The 16,820-nt window shown below is 35.3% G+C and overlaps 4 protein-coding genes across 4 annotated transcripts in view; all 4 read left to right on the top strand.

Annotated features, from left to right (window-relative positions):
- The window catches only part of LOC134848240 (gamma-tubulin complex component 2-like), a 29,020-nt gene extending 28,440 nt beyond the window's left edge, over window positions 1-580 (top strand). The window contains exon 6 of the mRNA XM_063865624.1: window positions 9-580. Within this exon, the coding sequence (XP_063721694.1) occupies window positions 9-473 (465 nt within the window). The 3' untranslated portion in view covers window positions 474-580. The remainder of the gene's footprint in view (window positions 1-8) is intronic.
- A 253-nt stretch (window positions 581-833) lies between these two features.
- On the top strand, window positions 834-2,154 carry LOC134848050 (exosome complex component CSL4-like). Its single transcript, XM_063865385.1, has one exon. The coding sequence runs from the start codon at window positions 846-848 to the stop codon at window positions 1,554-1,556; it is 711 nt and encodes a 236-aa protein (XP_063721455.1). The 5' UTR covers window positions 834-845; the 3' UTR covers window positions 1,557-2,154.
- Window positions 2,155-3,586: 1,432 nt separating this feature from the next.
- Window positions 3,587-4,609, top strand: LOC134848184 (enhancer of rudimentary homolog). Its single transcript, XM_063865555.1, has 2 exons — window positions 3,587-3,835; window positions 4,207-4,609. The coding sequence occupies exons 1-2, from the start codon at window positions 3,590-3,592 to the stop codon at window positions 4,285-4,287; spliced, it is 327 nt and encodes a 108-aa protein (XP_063721625.1). The 5' UTR covers window positions 3,587-3,589; the 3' UTR covers window positions 4,288-4,609.
- A 306-nt stretch (window positions 4,610-4,915) lies between these two features.
- On the top strand, window positions 4,916-6,953 carry LOC134847987 (replication protein A 32 kDa subunit-B-like). The gene is made up of 2 exons (XM_063865309.1): window positions 4,916-5,198; window positions 6,182-6,953. Exons 1-2 carry the CDS (start codon window positions 4,959-4,961, stop codon window positions 6,764-6,766), a joined length of 825 nt encoding a protein of 274 aa, XP_063721379.1. The 5' UTR covers window positions 4,916-4,958; the 3' UTR covers window positions 6,767-6,953.
- The last annotated feature ends 9,867 nt before the right edge of the window (window positions 6,954-16,820 follow it).

Genomic DNA, 16,820 nt, shown 5'->3' with positions numbered 1-16,820 from the left:
TATTTTAGGACTGTATGCTGACAACTCCTGACCTTCTGTCTTTCGTGAGCAAACTGCTGGTTGTGTGTGTTAACTTTGCCAACGCTATTCGTCGACTGACAAGGAGTGCAAAGTTGCAGAAGGATGCGGCCGCAACTCTGCTCCACGGAACATCAACGGGCGACGCTCAGACGAATGCGGCGAACCGAGCACGCGACGACAAAAAAGCGGCTGCTGATTTGACGAAAGGACCGAATATTGATCACGTGATTAACACGTTCAATAAAAACTTCAATAAACTGTTCAACCAATTTTTAGATAGACTTAATTACTATGAGAAACGCGAAGGAGAGTTGTCAATGATTAATGTAATATCTAGACTGGATTACAACGGGTATTACAGTGAACTGTTAGTCAAGGCCAAAGAACGCAAATTATTGAGAAAAGCGTCAAATAGTGCGGTCAATATGAATAATGTAAATAATGATGAATGAGGAGCTAATGTTTAGTGCCTTTTTGTACATTTTGCCTTAGATATTTTTCTACCTAGTTTGATTGTCTATTTTGAGAAGAATATTTTCAATAGATTTAATTTTTCCTTTTTGTGTTTCGGGTTCGCGCAGTATTTGGCTCCACTTATTTAAAGTGTTACATACTGGGAATCGATCCCAAAGCCTTTAGTTTGCAAGGAATTGCTAGTTAGCACCTGAGCAAAGAACAATGATTTATGGTTCGTCCAATCAGAGTCGCCTAACAACATCTATTCTAGTGTTAACTCAAGGAGAAAATTCATTTTGCTTCCTAATATTTCAAAGTTAAGGTTTTTACTTAACATTAGGGTTTGTTTCAGATTGGACATCATTGTTATGAAGACGAGTAAAACTAAAAATAACTCGCTCGAGCTGGGTAAAATTCTGCGAGTACCGGGTGAAAAAATCTGCTCTGTTTCCGAAGGCGAACCAGGTGAAGGAACGTTTCAACGTGACGGTGCAATATACGCATCACTAACTGGTGTTCAGAGTATAGTAGAACAAAAAGAATCAACTGATGGCGAAACATTACCGCCTTTAATTCAAGTTATACCTTCGAAAAAGACAATAAGAACTTTGGTTCCCGAAATAGGCCAAGTTGTGGTATGTCGAATCACATCAACTAACAGTCGCTTATGTAAGTGTGACATAATCGGGATTGAAGGAAGTTTCCTGCCTAAAAGTCCTGCTTTAAGTGGGTCACCCTATCATGGATTCATCAAGAAAGAAGATATCAGAGCGACTAATAAAGATAGGGTGGAAGTTTCGAAATGTTACAAACCAGGGGACATTGTTCTAGCCAAAGTTTTATCACTCGGCGATTCGTACAGCTACGCCTTGACAACTGCTGAAAATGAACTAGGTGTTGTGTACACAATTAGTGATAAAGTTCTGACCGGCTCAAGTGATTGTGCGAGAGCACCTATGTTACCACTGAGCTACTGCGAAATGATTTGTCCAGAGTCTTTTGAACGAGAACCGAGAAAAGTTGCAAGGGTTCAAACTCGCTATTTGGAGAATTATAAACCACCACCGGTAGAAAGTTGAGGAAAGTATCAAAATGGTGTTTTCGAAAGCCTTAAATTAGGCAGCCGCGATGACGTAAGACTGTTTTTGGATCTATTCCTGAGGCCCAAAAAAATCAATTTGTGATTAATTTGGAGGATTTCAATCCGATTTTTCGACATCTGTTTGAATTCGATGATCATAAAACACATGAAAAAAATATACATTGAGAAATTTTTAAGAGTGATTTGATTGTTGAAATTAAAAATTTCTTTTCAAGCTATGCGCAATACAAAAAGTTATAAAAATACAGCTTTACCTGTTTAAAGTGCCGCGAATAATAATTGATCTGTATTCCAAATATCTGTTTGATAATTTTTATACCCAAAGTTGGAGCTTTGCAGATCATGATTTAGTGGTGCGATAATTGTTGGTTTAGCGTTAAATCAATTGGGAACTTTTTGGCTTTAGTTTACATCTGTGGGAAAGTCGATAAAGTGGATGAAATTTTGGATCTATCAGAATGCAGCAAACTTGAGCGTTTTCGTTGGAAAGCTCACAGGATTTTCTCTAGAATTTTTGGAGAGATTTCCGAAAAGATTTCTGAGAGATGAAAATGTTTTGTTTTTGTTTAATTGAGAGCGACTGGCAAAATATGTAAAAATAATATTCTAAGCATTAACAGGAGTATATGAACGAAGTTAACCACTGAGAGCGAGGAAGAACTTAGTTCGAATAGTTTTTTTACTTCTAAAATCCGAAACTTAAGATGCGCTTCAGTGATATATGAAAAGTTTTTTTAGTCGAAATTTGATTGCTATAAAAACGACCCAGTTTTCTCACTGCCGAGAAAATTTGAATTTTTTGTGTTTTTACTTTTACTTTTGCATAGATAACAGTAGTCAATTAAACCTACTACCCATTTTATAAGCTTTCTTTTTCTGCAAAAGCAAAAGCGATTGCCTTCGCTTGTTTTCCAATTTAAGTTTTTCAGTGCAAATAAAAAAGCCCATTTAATTGCCTTTTTGCTGCATAGTATGGGAAATTTAATGCCATCTGTTCTGTCGGCTTTAATCGTGGCTAGTGTTTGCAAGTGTTCAAGCGACCATGGCGAGACTCGTAATCTCTTGATTGGAGGTGGTTGAATTCCAGTCCATAGTTTTCCAAGGCTGATATTTACTTTTTTTTCATTGTTTCGTGTACATTATTTTTGAGTTGTTTTTGCCGTTTTTGGTACCTTCGCGTAGAAAATATGGCAGAAGTTTTTTAAACGAGTCATATTTAAATGGTTTAGGTTTCAAAGATTTTTCTCCTATTTTTATTGTCCCATGGATAACTTTCGGTGAAAATCACCGGTTCACGTCTCCTTGAAAGCGTTTATCTGGTAGTTAATGAAAATGTTTTTAACCATCAATTTGGACTCAACATAATGAAAATTGATTTAGTTTGCGTCTATTAGCAATCCATTTGAATGAAATGACTTAATGGAATCGGGTTCGAAATGTAACCAATTTAAACGCCGGCACAAAGTAAAAGTTAAAGCATTTTTTCTTAGCGTTTTGCCCTATTTCCTTTTTTCAACTTTTTAGAGCAATTTTGTGCCGTTTTATCACTTGTAAGCTGTTGTTTATCCAAACCCCACCCCTTGTCTCATAAGCATCTTTTTTTTGTGTAAGGAGGGATTGAAAGTATGAAGACCAAATGTGTTTGACATAGCCTAATTAGTCCCGAATCTTAGTGTAACAATCGAACTATGATGTGAACAAAAAATATTTGTAAAATCTCGCAGATGGGGTGGATAAAACGAGCCATCTTGTCTTTGCAATTGACAGCTTCGCCTCTGTGCAGGGGTGGATCTAGGATTTTCTCGAGGGGAGGTGGATTTTCAAAACAAAATTCTAAAATTTTGTCGACCTTTTTTTAGGTCGACCAAATTGAGTTTCCAAACTCTCCCAAATCTCTAAAAATAATAATAATGTGGTTCTTGCGAATCGCAGAGGAGCTATCAGTAGGTATTAACTGTGTTTTGGCTCTGTGTACAAATCTGTAGCAAAACTGACATTTTCAGGTTAGAAATGGTTTCCGCTTCTGAAAAAGCACATACCATCCTCCTCGTTCAACCCCTGAAGAGACCTGAGTCGAAGACATTCGCAGATTACGAAAGCGTCCAAGAGGCACTAGAAGGAATCTGCAAGATGTTCGAGGAGCATCTAAAGAGAACACATCCGGAGGAGCCGACAATCACATATGACATCGCAGAGCTGTTTGAGTTCATAGACTCTCTGCCCGATCTGTGCTGTTTAGTTATGGTCAAGGGCCAGGTGAGACCATCTTTTTTCTTCTTCCTCGAATCGATCTTACCTCAAATTTTTCTGAAGTCTATTTTCTCTAGTTTGAACAAGGAAATCGAAAGCTATTTTTTTTCGGCCACTCTATTGAAATACAAATGAAATGTAATTCAGTTGAGATTAAGAATTTGGTCAGCTGCTTGTTAAAATTAAAATCCGACGAAAAGTTTTACGGGTTTTTCTTTGCAAGATTATTTCATTAAGTAGGAAAATAAAGAAAGTTTCATAAAATTCTTGTCCATGTTTTGGGAGGTCAGATTGAAAAGTTACAAAAAGTGAAAACTCGATGGCGTGTAAATATTTATGCTATTCGCACTGCAACCGCTAACTCTTGTTTAATGTAGGGTGTCTACCGTCCGCATCCGAAAGAATGGATTAAAAACCAGACATACGAGCAGCTCAAAAGTCAGGCCAAAGGAAGGTGATTATCTGATATAGCTCGACAAGCAATATCGGCTAGAGTTTTACAGAAATGTCTGTCCAACAGAAGGTTTCAGGCAATTATATGTGTTCATTTGGGAATTATAAGCTGGATGAAATCTTTCTGCGACCTTAGGAAACCAGCATATATGTCCGCTCAATTTAAGATGCTCCTGTCAATCATGAAAAATTTGCAACCGGTGCAATTTTGTTTTCCCCTAAAACTGATCTGTAGAATTTACTAAATTCTTGTTCTTTAAATTATTCTGTATTAAACTTAGTGTTGTTTTCTCTCATGTTATTTGTTCCAATTTAAAATAAATATCGTGTTTTTTTTGTCGCCGAAGTCTAAGGAAGTGCCCCCGAAGTGTTCGCGGGACGTATCTAGGATTTTCTTGAGGAGGGAAAGATTTTCAAATATTGGCAAAAAAGCTGTTTTGGGGCACGCGCTCCAGTTTTTCAGCGCGAGCTCCTATTCAAAATTGGTCGGTCGAAAATGGATTTAATAAAATAATTGCAAAGGAGGACCTTTGGTTTGAGAGCGGTTAGAATCCATAAAGAGGGGGCAGCGTCCGCCATACCCCTCCCCCTCTCCCCTAAATCCGCCCCTGATAGTGTTGAAAATTTTGCAAAACTGCAGTTGTGAAAACAAATTTTCAGATATCTTTGATTTATCATGTGGGGCGACTATGACGGAACTGGAGGCGGTGGATTCATCCAGTCAGACAACGCCTCTGCTTCAAACAACCAATCAGGGGCCAAGAAAGGAACCAGCACATCTCTGATTCCCTGTGCGGTGAGTCACGTGCTGATGGCCGCCCCAGGGGGAGCCGACACCGCTCAGGCGGGGGGACTAGTAGTGAATGATGTGGAACTTCACACTGTATGCGTCTGTGGAATTGTGCGCAAGATAGAGGCAAGTTTCACTTACTATAACGCCAATTCGAGCTCACGGTTCAAATTAATTTTTGAAGATTAAACTTGTAATTAACTTAATGAATTAACTTGTGAAGAAGATGACATCCATTCAGTTCTTCTGCGCACTGCTTAATCAGCCCAGTCAAAATACCCTCGAATGCGATTCGCTCTATGGGGGGGGGTTTGGAGGGATATCAAAGATGTTCAGCCTGAAATTTAAGCATGAAATTTATATCAGACGTATTAGGAGAAAATGCGTTTGTTAGTGTTCAAAATGAGACTACACATCATATGGCATTAGACAAATCAACAATTACTTTTTACAATTGCGATCATGAGCGTCTGTGGCTGAGTGGTTAGTGTATGAGACTCTTAAACTCTAGGTCGAAGGTTTGATTTTTAGACTTAGCCGTTTTTTTTTTACTAATTCGAGGCTTAGTTTAAATTTTTGTATTGCACTTTATAGAGCTGCTTTTTGTCGTGTTCTCGCAAGTGTTTGCGAAGCGAAGCTTCGCCTGTGTAAAAAATGTAATTTAAAGGACATTTAAATTAGAGATTGACAAAGTGAGTTTTCATTTTCACTGAGAGCATACCCTATTCAATTAACCTTAAAGAAAACAACTAATTAAATGATTTTTATTTTTAAAATCTAAACGTAAAGAAAAGAAAGTTTTTTAATTTTTGACATTCCCATCGACAGCTCCTGGTCAACCAACAGCTCAAACTCCTGTATTTTCACTTATTTTTGAGCCCAAGAAATAAGTTGCCTTCCAATTTTTCATTTCTGGAATTTGAGAACAGACAAGAAAAACATTATCTTCAATATAAATTATTCTTACAATTTTCCATTTGTATATTCGAAGGAAAGCAAAACAAGAGCATATTCTCTGATGGGCTCTTCGCGGCTATCCAACTTCAGATATTTTTGCTACGGTATTTATGATTATTTTTTGCTTCAAATAACTCATGTCTTGGTTTCAGGTTGCGAATACGAACATAACTTACGTCATCGACGACTACACGGCGCCTCCGATTGAGATCAAACAGTGGGTAGACCCGAACGAAGACGATCTCGACAATCTCGGAATCCGAGAGAACGACTACGTGCGAGTATTCGGATCAGTCCGCTCGTTCAAAGGCGTGCGAAACATTGTCTCGTTTAAAATCGAACGCCTTCAGGATATGAACGAAATGACGTTGCATCTTATTGAAACGATGCATGCTCATTTGGCCATTCAGAAACGACATTTGGGAGGCGTGGCTACGGCGGGAGGTAGTTATTCGTACACTGCCAATTCGTCGTCAACTTACCACACGCCGATGGATACGGGCAGTGGAATGGGCGCGATACCCGATCAAGGTCTGTCAGGTATTCAAAAGCAAGTGTATGAGATAATAACTGCGTATAAAAACGAACTGGGAATATCAACCAGTGAGATCAAAGCGGTCTTACCATCAGCATCCCATAATGATGTGAAGAAGGCCATTGATTTTCTGTCCGATGAAGGTCATATTTATTCGACGATTGACGAAGACCACTTTAAATCTACAAGTGCCGAATGCTGAACTGTTTTAATATGCTTTGTTTGGGTTTCGATGGCCCGAAAAAATGAGTTTTGCATTTTGTAGTCTTAAATTGAAACTTATGTCGATATTTTGATCGTTTTGTACTGCAGTGTGAAATTTTGCAATCAGTTTGATTTGTATTTGATAATTGAAGTTTCGCTGGATGTTAATTTATTATTTCAGTTGGGGTCTTTTCATTGACTTCTTAATAATGCCGTTGTTTTAGCCCATCGTCACGCGAAATAAACAACCTCCTGTTAGTCCTGTTCACTTAAAAATTCTAACGCAATCTATCCTGGGTATTGTAATGCTACCCGCTAAATCTCCTACAAACACTAAATTGATGCAGTTTTAAAAGATTGTTCACTGCTTTGACAGGCTACTCATTGACAGCCTCCCTTGAAATGGGAACATCGAAGCTACTTTAAGGGGGCAACTAACAGGTCAAAAACCATTCAAACACTGATTCGATGGCACGTGAGTTATTACTTCACCGTTAGGTGCGAATGCAGATTTAACTAGTTGAATTAGGCAGCCTAACTGAACCAAGAGCAGCCTTCACATAGATCTCGAAAAACAAACTGTTGTCTGCGAATCGCAAAAAAGATAAACCATTTGACGCGCAAAAAATGATTAACCGCTTGCTGATTCAAATTCAAAACATACAAAAATAAGGGATTTTTTCAAAGAAAATCTAAGTTTTTACCTTTCTAAATTAGCTTGTTTTAGGTAAATAATGATAATAATTTGATGAAAATTAATAATTTCACCCGTGAGAGATAGTATACATGTGAGCGGGTAATTGAATTTTTCATGGCCTAACTTCACATCTTTTTGGCCCTTTCTCGCTTAGTCTAGAGTTAAAGACTTCGCTTTAGGAATACTGAGTCTTGGGTACGAGTCCCGGTCGGACCTAATTTTTCTTCAATTTGCGTCGAAACTAAAAATATTTAAATGAAAATTTAAGATTCGGACTATCATGTGCCTACTTTTTGTCAGCTTACATTTCAAAGTTTTTGTTCTTCAAAAAAGTCCAATTCTGATTATCTTGACCTACTCGAGTTTTGTTTAATTTTTTTTCTTTAATTTTTTTTCGCGTAAATGGTTTCAGATTATAACATATCGTTTTAGTAAAGTCCTTTTACATTGTTTGAAGGGCCAAAATATATTGTTTCACGAGGGATCGGGCTTGAAATTCGGAAGCTGAAAAAAAGTGATTTTGAAAGCTAATTACGTTTAATGATAGTGATAGTATTTTTGCATCGTTTTCCTCAACTGAACATGATTTGAGACAAATGTATGGAGAACTTTTGCAGATTCTTTCAAAAAAAAAAATTTTCGTCCTGGTGGATTTCGTCATAATTTCTGTCTGCTGGCATACTATGCTACTTTTAAATAATATCGTAAGTGTTGCGAAGCTCCGCTTCGCGTCTCTGTAGACGAAATAACTTGGCTCTTCCACTGCCCCGCCCCCCCCCCCCCCCGCCCCACATTTCAAATTTTCTATTTTCATAGTCGTTTTACGTGTTATAACGGCTAAATGCCCGATATTACGATGTAAAACTTGTAGACCAAATCTGTTCGCAGCTGTTGGTTTGTTAGCTATACAAAATTTGATTGCATTATGAAGACGTCAAATTAGTTTTTAAAACTTGAATTCAAATGTGGGGGGAAAGAGGAAAAGAGCAAATAACTTGGAAGTTTCGAGTATAAAAGATGAGTTTAGTGTCATCTATTTTGGTTAAAATTGCCTGGAAGTTTAATTAAGACCACTGCTGAGAAAACTTTTTGAGAAAAAATCTTGGAATGCGAATTGATCAATAGGGCATTAAGATGATATCGCTTTCTATGAGGTTGTCGAACTGCTTTTAAAAACGTAAGCTAGCCCATAATTCCTTCTCCCTTTGTGAAGTGGTCGGGCAATAAACGAATATTAAACATGATAGATTTCAGTAAATCGATTCAAAATGAAACTCGAAATTAATTTTTTTTAAAATCGAATAATTAACCATTCATAGTATTTACGCGCGTGTAAACAGTATAAGCTATGCAAATGAGTGGTGTTAAAATTCTTCGAATGAAACAAGAATTTGCATGTGGTTTAATTAGGGCATAGTTAACATAATTGGTCTTCATACTTGTCTTTGTTAAACCTAGTTGCCGTTTTTTTCAAGGCCTTCATTGCCTAGAGATAAGTTGAACCACAAAATAAATCGCTTGTTTCAATTAATTTTAAATAGATGCCCAAATTACATCAATCGGCTTATTTTCCTTCCCCCCTTCCTCAACAGCTAAATTTTGTTCGAATCATCCGAATGTTACAAAAACTGGCATGTGAGCTAATTAGGCCATGACGAACTTACTTGGTCTTTATGTTAAACCTTGTAAAACCCCTCGTTGCACCATAAAAATGATGCTTATGTGAAGTGGGGGGGGAGCCCATCAATCAAATAAATTGTTCACAGAACCTATAAACAGGCAACAAACCCGTATCTTAACAATAAGAGGGATGTTTTACAATTCGAGTTTTCAATAACAACTTTGAAATGAGGAATACAGACATGGATCCGTATGTTTTGGAGACTTTCCAGTTAGTCGTAATTAAAAACTGCAGATTTTCCTCTTATAGCTCTCACAGACTAGAAACAAAAATGTTACGGCCCTATTTTATTTTTTTTATTTTTCATCACGTAGAATTGTACTGGGAAAGCTAGAATTGTTTACAAAATAGCTGTGCCAGAATTGGATTCGGTTAATTTTGTAATCACTATATAACCGGCAATGGAACAGGTTTCTCAGATACTTAAATTTGAAGCTGATTTTGTAAGGTTCTTTTTCGCTGTTTTGCAAACCTAGGCTCAAATTTTTAATCTTAAACTTTTTTAAACGCTTTATGCATTTCGTCAAAAACATACAAAAACTGCTGAGTAAATTGTAGAATAATAACCAAAATATTAAGATTAATAATGATAATACCTTTTTTCATATCAGAGATTATTCAAAAGACAGTTGTCAGTTTACATAATTCTGGTATGCAAGGACATCAAAAAATCTAATAGGCCTAGTCCGGTGATGCCTTAATTAGGCAGCAGAAATTCATACACCCTAGGGTTTAAGAATTTTCAACTATAAGTTGTACAAACCCTAAGCCACTTGTAGAAAAAAAACATCTATCAATTCTAATTGTTTGTGATGTATAAATCGCTAAAAACATGAAAAAAAAGTTTCAATTGACCATCATAAGGTTTGCTGACTGCATCAGCAAAATCTGCAAAAATTTTTAAAATCAAAATGAATGGTTTTTCAATCCGGTCAACTATTTATTTCGAAGTTTTGCTTGCGAATTTAATTGTTGGTTTGATATTCTTGACGTTTTTATTTTGCAATAATTTAAGCAGAAAATTGAAATTTTATTTCAAAATCTCTTCGTAAAAGCTTAATTATTGTTTTGAATAGCTCGTATATATGCCATTCTTTCACTAAGCATGTTTTTGTGGGTTTCGTTAAATTGTGCTTCTGACTGATATCTTCATTTTCTTAAAAATACTATTTGAGTTGAGTTTGTATGACTTAGGTTATAATTAGTTGTGCTGCTGTTCTTACGTACGTCACGCAATTGGTAAAGCAACCCAAAAAAGTTTTTTTTTTTGATGAGAAAGTCAATATGAAGTTTTAAATCTGAATTTGAGTCCATATGAATGCCAAAAAATTTCGTACAGAGGACTTTCTTATTATCATCAATTCCTAGTTTTTTGTTTGCTATTCTTATGATTTTTTTCTTGTCAATAGTGAAGATAATTTTTTTTCAAGGTTCAAAGTTAGCTTTTTGATTCTCAATCAATTTCCTATTTTTGATAAATCCTTATTCTATCGGTCTATTTTTTGTTATTTTCGTTTCACTGCTCTATCATAAGCGTGTAAATGTGAGCATGGGACCTTTTAGTCCGCAGTTTTCAGATGTTCGTAGAAGTGTTCCATGTGAAACAGTATCAAACGCTTTGTTGAGATCTATGAAAATTGCATGTTTTACATTGGTAGTCAGTTCCCAATCATTTTGCATGTCTTCCATAAAGTTTACACAAGCATCTTTGATTTTCGATGTCTTCCAGTAAATTTTTGAAAGCATCTATCGTCTGAACCTAATTTGGTTCTTAGTCGGAACACCGTCGTTATCTAACAAATCATTGATGCTTTTGTGAAGTAGTTTTCAAAATGTTTTCTGAAAACTGGTAAAAGAATTATTGCGTTATAATTGTCTCGTTATTTCTTGTTCCACTTTTAAGATTTGATACTAATAAAGCTAATTACGACAGCCGGGAAAAGCTCTTTATTCTAAACATTTCCTCATGGTCTGTCAGAGCATCATTTCTTGTTAATTTAATTTGTTTTACGACAAAGGCAATCAACCCAAAAAATCATAGCTGTATACTATTGGAGTTCAAGGAAAAACGTAGAGAACTCTTTCACTTTTGTGGAAGACATGAACGTTGAAGAAATCGTTTCTGATAGTTTTTGTGATGGTTCATTTTTCTCAACCAATTGGTTTCCTTTTTTAGCAAAATAATTGATTATATTTTTGATTTTTCGTAGCTTAGATCAACATGCTTTAAGCTTTAAGCCAATCATGCTCTTCAAGTTTTGAAAAAAGTTTTTGTGTTTTTTGTTTTGCATTACTTTCATGTATGTTTTGTTGTAATTGTTTTTCCTTTCTTTACCATCAATTTTTTTAATGCATTTCTGGTTTCGCTAACTTTGTTTTATTATTTTCATTCCACTGCATAACCCTTTAGTTTCTTTGCTTGTCCTCTATTTTGATTTTATTACTGTTCCAAGTTTTTGGTTTTAGATTATCTCTAGTTGCAGTTGGAACGAAGAAGTTAGTTTTTTTTGTAACCTGATGAAAGCATCGAAAAAACTCATTACAATCTAAGTTTGCAGTTTCCCTATCGTGCTTTGTAATGCAACTGGAATTTTGAAATTAATTTTCGGAAATGTACCTGTCTTCTAATTTTTTCCAACTTTTATATGGTTCTGCAGAGAGAAATTTCATCAGGAGACTCAATTGCTGGCTGCTTTTACTCCGGTAAGTAATTATTGTTGATTAGCCCGTAATCAATTTATCGGACAAGTTTACAACTGTAGCAAATTTTAAGCACACAAAAGTTTGATCTACGTAATTTTTTGATCTACGGCGAGGTGATACTGAATTGTTGTGAAAATTTAACGTCGAAGCTTTGAGACAATCATGGCATACAATTTCAATTTGTTGTCTTAAACGGTCAAGATTGTTGTCTTCTCAAAGATCATGTTTATCATTGGTTCCTTCATTTATTCCATCCAATTAAGATTTCAAGTTATTTTTCCTTGAAACAATTAATTTTAAACCAAGTCTCAATTAAACCAACGTTGACAATAAACCATATTTTCTTCAGGTTAATTTTGACGTTTGAAATTTGATACATGTTTCAGGTAAAACCAGTCATATGCTGACAATTAGAGCCACAATAAACAAAAAAGCCATCTCCACCACATCTCCTATCTCTTCCTAAGTTTTCTACTTTATAGTAGCTTGGTTCAAATTCGTTTTTAACCCGTCTCTGTTAGCGCAATAACTAATGGTTCACCATCTAATGTACACAGATAAGCTGTAGCTAGTCAATGTTTCTCTTCAGCGATCTATAAAACAAAAAAATCCCGTTATTCTCTGTAAAAACACGGGGCTGCGACCATATAGGATGTTTTGCTACAATCTAAGAAGTTCGTGAAATATTACAGTTCAAACCTCATTCTGCTTCGAATTATTCTTGAAAAATTATATATTTATATATATATATTTATTATTATTATTATCTCTCTACTCTGACGATGGTTTTTTCAAGCCAAACAAAGAACGGAAAAGAGCAGGAGCTATAGATATTTGTTTTCATTTTTGCTGATAAGTTTTTTTTAATTTTCCCCGCGGACATTTTCTCCGCGGATATTTCTTCGCGCAGTTTTTCTCCGCGGAGTCTTTCTCCGGGGCAAAAAGACAAGGTTACTGATTTTTTTTTACTTTTTTTAAACTCCGCGAACATTGCAGCGCATCAACTTGTTTTTAAGCAGTGTGAAGTTTGATATAACTGGAGCTATCCCGCTGATATCGAGCTCTCATAAACATTTCATAAGTATAAATACATCCTGATGTTTGTTTCCATTTTAACGATATTGCAAAAAAAACTAATTTTTTCGAACGAACTTTCTTGTTTTCATTTTTCATCAAGGGTTAAAACAAGATTTTCCAACATCATATGCAAATTATAGATTTCGTGAGTAACGCAAAATAACCAATTTTTAACTAGTCGATTACGGTAATTATAAGTATTTAACTGAAGATATTTTGATTTGGAGTGTTAACTTTTTCTGTTTCAATTAGAGATAAAATAATTAAATGTGAATAGTATCAACCTAGCCCAGAATTGGTTGAAAAAAGGTAATCTGTTTGAAGAAATGCACAAAATATATAGCCAGTTTTATAACTGTAAGACATCTTGAAAAAATTATCTCAATAACTTAAGACAAGCTTACGTTTTTTTTTAAATTCGTTGGACCAAGCAAGAAGCTCGTTGTTATATAACCTATTCATTAACAGGCTTTGCAGTTTTTGTATATCTTTTGATCAATTAACTAAACCAAAAAAGACCCAATCATACGGAAGTTATCCACTAATCAATTTTTGCTGTTTGCCAAAATTGAGAAAAAAGGGTTTCAAGTTTTCATTTTTCCATTATTTAAAACTGTACTGCAGTTACGACAATTCAATTATCGTAACTTTTTTGTCGTAATTTAACCGAAGTTATCGTTATTCTCAACACAAACTTTACAAAATAGATTTTTTTGTTTCTCTCGCGTGTGTCGAATGTCGAGTAAACTTTGATAAAAAATTAAATTATTTTAAAAATGGATCGTTTAGTTGGAAGCTCTTATGAAGTGAACAGTTTTTGCAAACTATAAAAGTCCATAATCGTGTAATTTTTTTTGGTAAAAGGCATGGCTTATCAAACAAATCAGGCAGCTCCCAAAGTTACGTTCCTGTCAACAAAACAAGTGAATTTATTCAATTCTTTTCATTAAAATTTAATTATTCTTTTTTTCTAAAAGACCTCCTGGTATTTACCGTCTGTCTAACTCGCTCTCAAACGAGTGCAATTGAAGGAGCCATTGGGGAATAGGAAAGGGTCATTGGTCACATGGCAAATTGTTTCTTTCATTCTACTTAAATTGAATAATTTGATCAAAAGTGAGTTGTTCGCTTTCTGATAATAAAAGACTTAATCTATTGCTCAATTCGAACTTGTTTCGAACTTTAGAGAGAGCGAACATATTTATTGAACCACTCAACTCCATCTTGCGATATATTTTTTTCTCAGTTTTATCCCATGGGGGAATCAGATTCTCTTACAATTTTATCAAAACGATAGGCATACCTTAGAAAATTAAATATCAAGGTGAAATTTTTTAAAAAATACATCTTAAGGAATCCGTTTTGTGTAAAGAGCTCAAAAGTATCGAAAATTAGGGCATTAAATCAAATTCACTATTCTCGATATCTGAAAATGTTTTCTAGAAGTATTATTATTTCTTTTTTAATTGGCAACCGTCTTGTAATTGGGAACTAGACTTCCTTTAAAGTTAAACATTTTTCTTACAAACATAAAAATAACACCACTCAGTACTGTCACCCACAGTTGGTGACTTCACAGATATGTTTTAAGCATGCTTACGTTTTGAATAACTGTTTTAATCGAAACTATATATGCTGAGTGTGAAAGTTCCTACCCCAGTTTTGTATTATTTTTACGATATATTTCCGCTCAAATTGATAGATTATTGTTTATTCTTTTATTAATTTCATTATTACGCTTGCGAGGGCTAGACTTTTTTTCCCGCAGACAACTTTTCGTACTATTTTTCTTAGAAATTGTGAAATTGCTTTATTAGTGAACCATAGCAGCTTCCAGTCTCCTTCCCACTTGGTCTTGAGGTGATGCGGTTGCTTTTATACTCTGAGGTCTCGGGTTTGAGTCCCGGCCGACCTTGTAACTTTCAGTATGTATGAAATTGAAGTTTTTTTTCCGTAAAAACTGAATGTCAGATCTTTGTTTGTCTGCTTATGTTTTGTCTGCTTAGTTGCCTCATCGGGGAATTATCTTGTGCTGTCATCATTTTAAATCGTAAATGCAAGTGCTTACAATTTCCTTTTTTTCCTTAAAAATTTTTTCGACCGAAATGGTTTCAGCTTATATTTTACATTACGAGGCCAAACTGTGCACTGGATAGGCGCACAATTTTGTGTCTGTATGTTCCTGGATCCCAGAGACAAATCTTCAAACATGTTAAAATTTTGTCGGAACGATCAAAGGAAAGTAAAGAACAAAAGAAGAACAAAGGGAGCGTCCTTGCTGCGGAATCCGCTTATAATGCACAAAATGCACAGTTTGGGCTCGTAATGTATCTGCTTAGTTATTTAATTTTGTGTCGCTTTAAAGGTAAAAAAAGATTAATTTTTTTTCAAAAAATAAGTTTAGTTGTTGCAAGATTTCAAAGATTTAAATTTTAATTGCTCAAAAAGTAGCATGACATAAGCTTTTTATTACATATATTTTTTTGTTTTTGTCTGCTCATTGAACCGAAAATTGGCCCGACCTTGTTTTTTTCAGTATGTATGTAATTGAAATTGTTTCTCGATAAACATTGATTTGTCGAATTTTCGTTTGTTGGCCTAATTTTTGTATGCTTAGTTGCTACCTTGCGGGTTTCGCTTTTTTGTAAGCATTTTTCTCTGTAGGTGAAATTGCAAATGTTTACAGTAGTTTCAAGGGGAACATGAAAGCTTTTTTAATTAAAAAAAAACTAGTTTTTTCGATTGAACTGGTGTCCTCTCGATTATTGTCGGCTTTTTTTCCGCGTCATAAATTTTTCTTGTGGTTAAGCAAGGATCTTTATAATTGCGAGTGCAAATGTTGTTTATTGTAGTTTCAGTAGAGACACAAAGCTTCAACGAATTTTGCAAAACCAAATTTTTGGCTCATCTTGTGTCTGCTCAAAAATTGTCGGCTTGTTTATTGTGGTTTTTTTGTAACCTTTGTTCCGTTTCCTGAATATTATTAAAACTTTTAGCTTATTTGCCTAAAATAAACTTCTTTCGAGACTTACGAGAACTTAAAGTTTGTTAGACAAAGTTTCTTCAACGTGTTTTGTTTTTTTTTCTTTTATTTTTGTTTTTACTCATTTTTCTTTTTCTTATTTTTCTTTTACTTATTTTTCTATTTTTTTTTGTTTTTACTTGTTTTTCTTTATTCGACACACTGTTTTATGGCGGGCCATATTTTTTGCCGATTTGCTTTCTGGCGATTTGCTTGTTGCCGATTTGAAGTACGGGCATTCGGATGTCTTGGCTTTGTACACTCTCGGCGGTTTCGTTTGTCCATCGTGCGTTTTCTCTTTGTTTCTGAGTGCCCCTTCCGTGAGACAGTTTTTTTCACATGTGGGACATGGGAAGGATTTCCATGACTTTTCTCTTGATATGGATTTTTAATCCCCCGTTGATTTCCACTCCTTGTCGCATTCTTGACATATTAGTTGATTGTCTGGCTCGGTTACCTTTTTGATTCGTTTTGCTGTCTCTTGATTGCGTTCTTCATAACTGTTTCTTTGTTGGCTTTCCCATTTCCAAATTTGCTCTGTCCTTTCCTTCACTAATTTTTTCCACCCTTTTCCTGTCCGCCGTCAGCATATGGACCTATTTCCAATCCATTCCCGCCTCTCTTAATAGTTTCTTCCAATACAGTAACGTCTTCTACTTTCTTCCTTTTCGTTTCGGAAGTGGCTCTAACTGTTCGAGCCATCCACGCATGGCTAGTTTGGTGGGTATGTTATCCGGCGTTCGGAGGACGTGCCCTATTTTTTCTTCGTACGTCATGCATGTTGACATGTTTCTTAAACATTTCAATTAGAGGGGCTCCTTTTTGTTGCTCCATATGTGTCGATAACTACGCTCAACCCAAGATTCAATGCT

The sequence above is a fragment of the Symsagittifera roscoffensis genome, chromosome 6 (genome assembly GCF_963678635.1).
Source record: "Symsagittifera roscoffensis chromosome 6, txSymRosc1.1, whole genome shotgun sequence".
Lineage (NCBI taxonomy): Eukaryota > Metazoa > Xenacoelomorpha > Acoela > Convolutidae > Symsagittifera > Symsagittifera roscoffensis.
The sequence above is the reverse complement of the archived record's forward strand: the minus strand, read 5'-3'. Positions and strand labels throughout refer to the sequence as shown.

Bases quoted from the DNA above. Each gene is read 5' to 3' on its own strand.
- LOC134848050 (XM_063865385.1), top strand. From the start codon at position 846: ATGAAGACGAGTAAAACTAAAAATAACTCGCTCGAGCTGGGTAAAATT.
- LOC134848184 (XM_063865555.1), top strand. From the start codon at position 3,590: ATGGTTTCCGCTTCTGAAAAAGCACATACCATCCTCCTCGTTCAACCC. The intron at 3,836-4,206 runs GTGAGACCATCT...TGTTTAATGTAG, and splicing joins TAGTTATGGTCAAGGGCCAG to GGTGTCTACCGTCCGCATCC.
- LOC134847987 (XM_063865309.1), top strand. From the start codon at position 4,959: ATGTGGGGCGACTATGACGGAACTGGAGGCGGTGGATTCATCCAGTCA. The intron at 5,199-6,181 runs GCAAGTTTCACT...TCTTGGTTTCAG, and splicing joins GAATTGTGCGCAAGATAGAG to GTTGCGAATACGAACATAAC.